The following is a 3,917-nucleotide window of genomic DNA, read 5'->3' as shown; positions in this document are numbered from 1 at the left end:
ACTACGTTTGACGGTCAAGTTAAGAACACAGATAACCAATCTCCACCCTATGTTTGATAGGGAGCCTCCAACGTTGTTTGAAGTTTGGGTTTTTCGAACATATAAAGAGGTCCAAAATCCATATCCAACAATACAAAAATACCCAACACATCTCTTTGTCTCTCTCGAGTCTCAAGTCTTAAGTCTTTTGAACTTGAGAAAAGAGAATCTATGGAAGATAAGAAGGTTGACGTGTCGTTATCTGGTGAAGGTCATCCAGCAAGTTGGAGGTGGAATCCGACAAACGAGCAGATAAGCATGCTTGAGGCTTTGTACAGAGAAGGAATCAAGACTCCGAGTGCGGAACAAATACAAGAGATTACGAGTAGACTTAAGGCGTACGGTTACTTAGAAGAAAAAAACGTCTTCTATTGGTTTCAGAATCATAAAGCAAGACAGAGACAGAAGCAGAGGCAAAAGCAGGATGAGAAGCTGTTTTATATCAATCACTCATCTAGATCTCCACCCATTTTACCTTCAACTCCTGCTTCCTCTAACGGTTACTTACTCTCAATTCTTACATTATTTATCACACATAATATATTATTAAAAATTATTTTCTCTCTCATGGTTGAAACTTAGTTATTCTGCTATCAGTTGTTTGCAGCCCATTCAACATACAACAGAGGGGGTTTGACTATTATCCTCAGTGCACCAATGCTTCTCTCCTTGGTGGGATTAGGAGGACCCCAAACACAAACACAGATAAGATGGACAAGAGGAAGGAGAATGGTGGAGCAGGATATGAATATAATATGTACCCGACGCAGTACGATATCATTCACACCACCAATGTTAAATCTAACGGCAATCCCCAAACCTTGGTGCTTTTTCCGTTGCACCCAACTGGTATTTTGGAAGAAAAGTCTAGAAATCCTTTTAATGCATCTTTCGCCGTTAATTCTAATCAATCAACCTCTGTGGAGACTTTCATTGATGATGGCTCTCGAGATACAAACTCTCTCTGATTTCAGGCTAACATACGCAGGGTAGTAACGTTCGCTTAGTGATCGTTGAATATGATGGTTAATTGTTAGAATTTGTTTTGGATGCCGAGCTTTATAGCGTTGTAAATATGTTGAGTTGGAAAATGGTTTCGTTTCTATGGTGGGTTGTCTTGTCTTGCTCCCCTTAATTAAACACTTAACTTTTAAGTAATATCTCTTTAACAATCGTTATAATCTGACTATCCACGTGGCAAATTCAATTAACTACTTTGACATGACAACTTTGGAGGCCGTAGATCTGTGATCCTTGCGATACAATGCTGCACTTCCCCATAAAAAGTGTATCTTGTGGGAATTTTGTATCCCGAGGAACACAAATCTACAATTCTCAGACTTGTTACGTCAGGTAGTCAATTGTCATGTGGGGGTAGACAGATTATCACGACTCATCACTTAAATAATGGAGTTTTTTTCTTTTTTGTTTTTTAATGATGATAATCAGCCTACACCTTACTCAATCCACTACCTTGATGTGATAGGTCTGGGATCGGTAGATCCACTCCTCAAGATACACGACTTCACTTCCCTATAAAAATTGTATCTCGAGAGAATCATGTATCTCAAGGAGAGTAGATGTAAGATTCTCGAACTTGTCACGTCAAGGAGTGGATTGAGTATGTCACGTGGGGTAGTTAGATTATCACCTCTCTTTTTGTTTTTCTTTTTTATTTTTACTTTTTTATTTTTTTTTTGGCTGAGTTTGCAATTTTATTAAGAGTCTTGATAATATGACTTGCCAGGTGGCATACTTAAATGACTCCATGACTTGGACAAGTTCAAGAATTGTACATCTATACATCTCGGGATATACAATTCCCTTGTGATACACATTTTATGGGAAAGTGTAATCATGTATCCTGAGGTGTTCAGATCTTCGATACCCGAACTTGTTACATTATGGAGTCATTTGAGTATGTCACTTGGCGAGCCATATTATCACGACTCTTTTATTAACGATTTCTAGGGATTTTTTTATTATTTCAAATTGCCACGTGGTCCATTTCTATGTTATTGTAGGTTTATAACTGTTGATTTGGTGTATTAGACAGATCATCATAGGTTTTCTCAACAACATATATGAATCCCAAGCCACCTTGGAAAAATAAATAAGACTCATGTTGGATTGACACTAAAGGAGACACAAAGGTGCCAAAATGATGTGGTGTCGCGCATATCACCATAGATGCTTTTCTGCGAAATACGAGTAAAAAGCATCTACGGTTATGTGTGCACCACAACATCATTTTTGTCACCTTTGTGTCTCCGTTTGTGTCATTTTAGCATTTTCCAATAAATAAATATTCAAAAACAAATGGCATGAAAGCACCAATAATTTTGAAGTTACTTGTGAGTCCAACTTTGAAGAGGGCACACAATGAGCTCAAATTTGACGGCCCTAGGCCGTCAAATTTCATAAAATTCGACGGACAAAGGAGTCGAATTGGTGTCAAATTTTTCATTGTTATTTATTTTATTTTTTTCGATAGGTCGAAACTGTCAAATTAATGAAAGATGGGAGAAATTCGATAGCTCTAAGCCATCAAATATGGAAATACCTAGAACTTTGACGGTTTAGGACCGTCAAAATTCCGTTTCTAAAACTCGTGGGCCTTAGCTCGTCAATTTTTTCTGTCGAATTTTCTAGTTTTCACGTAGTGGCAGCCTGCTTCAAATTTTGAAGAAACTATTTTTGTTACAAGACACCTGGCATTTTGAATTTATTTCACATCCCTACATTTTCCCCCAGATTGGAAACACCTCCTTGAAAGTGTCACATGTAATCCAAAGAGGTCAGTTTCTTCAAAATTTTGATGAGATATTATCTACAAGATATCAACTTAATAATAATTTATTCCACTAAAAATATGACAACCCTAATTGGGACGGTCTAGGCCTGATTCATGTTTAGGATTTGGTTTGGGCCATGAGGTAATCCACCCATTATTTACATTTAAATGGGCCAGTTTATACTGAGAGTTTGAGGCCCAATTAGTTGTGGCCCATTTAATGCCAGACCCAAATCGGGTCCATTGACAACCTAGTGACAAGGGCTACATCACTAACGTAGGACGGATGGTTGGATCCATTTAGGAAGAGTCACGATAACCTGACTCGGAATTCACTCACTGACATAGCATCCGCACAGAACCATGGTTCCGTACACACATGCATGTCAGCGAGTGAATTCCAAGTGTCTTTTTGGAGTCAGATATCATTAGTCGTTTAGGAATTTTGCCTCCTTAATCACACTCCTAATTTAAGAGGCAGTTTTCTAAATTCTATTACAAGTCTTAAGCAACATAAAAAAAAACTTATTTATTGACAATTAATTTACCAACTATTATCTTACATTATAATTATCTTGATTAAACCCTAAGCATCACAATATTATCATCGAGATCAAGAGTACCCATCAAAACGAGTCAATTCCAATTACACATTAGATCCGGATAGATGGTGCAAGGATTGTGGCGATGGGGAAGTAAGGGAACGGCAAAGTGGGCAACTTGTATGCGAGTAGAGCCACATATCAATGCAAGGTACGTGAAACGAGTGCCTGCAGTCGGGCAGCGTGCGTATCTCCTCGCCTTCTTCAAACTCACTCAAGCACACCGCACACGTGCCATCACCGATCAATCCAACCTCCTTATCGTACTTGTATGCTGGGATTTGTTTCACTATTGAATCATGTAATCCGCACGGAGTTTCTTCTTGTTCTTGTTGTTGTGGGTCATTATGGGCCCGTCGTCGGTTGCACCAACCAACAATGAAACAGTGGTAGATCGTAATTGCTAAGGTTGCAGATGCAATCCCAGATAGGAGGATGAATACCCGGGGCGATGTGAGTCCATTTGGCTCTCCATCTCCCAT

At 38.8% G+C, this 3,917-nt stretch overlaps 2 protein-coding genes across 2 annotated transcripts; one reads left to right on the top strand and one right to left on the bottom strand.

Moving 5' to 3' along the window:
* Positions 1 to 210: 210 nt before the first annotated feature.
* Positions 211 to 1,007, top strand: LOC147399959 (WUSCHEL-related homeobox 2-like). The gene is made up of 2 exons (XM_086446567.1): positions 211 to 538; positions 637 to 1,007. Exons 1-2 carry the CDS (start codon positions 211 to 213, stop codon positions 1,005 to 1,007), a joined length of 699 nt encoding a protein of 232 aa, XP_086302693.1.
* Positions 1,008 to 3,479: 2,472 nt separating this feature from the next.
* Positions 3,480 to 3,917, bottom strand: LOC147399958 (RING-H2 finger protein ATL52-like). The gene has a single exon (XM_086446566.1). It carries the CDS (start codon positions 3,915 to 3,917, stop codon positions 3,480 to 3,482), a length of 438 nt encoding a protein of 145 aa, XP_086302692.1.

The sequence above is a fragment of the Akebia trifoliata genome, chromosome 6, assembly GCF_017979445.1.
Source record: "Akebia trifoliata isolate Shusen 1 chromosome 6, ASM1797944v1, whole genome shotgun sequence".
In the NCBI taxonomy this organism is placed as follows: domain Eukaryota; kingdom Viridiplantae; phylum Streptophyta; class Magnoliopsida; order Ranunculales; family Lardizabalaceae; genus Akebia; species Akebia trifoliata.
Note: the sequence above shows the minus strand (reverse complement) of the source record. Positions and strands in the feature narration are given on the sequence as shown.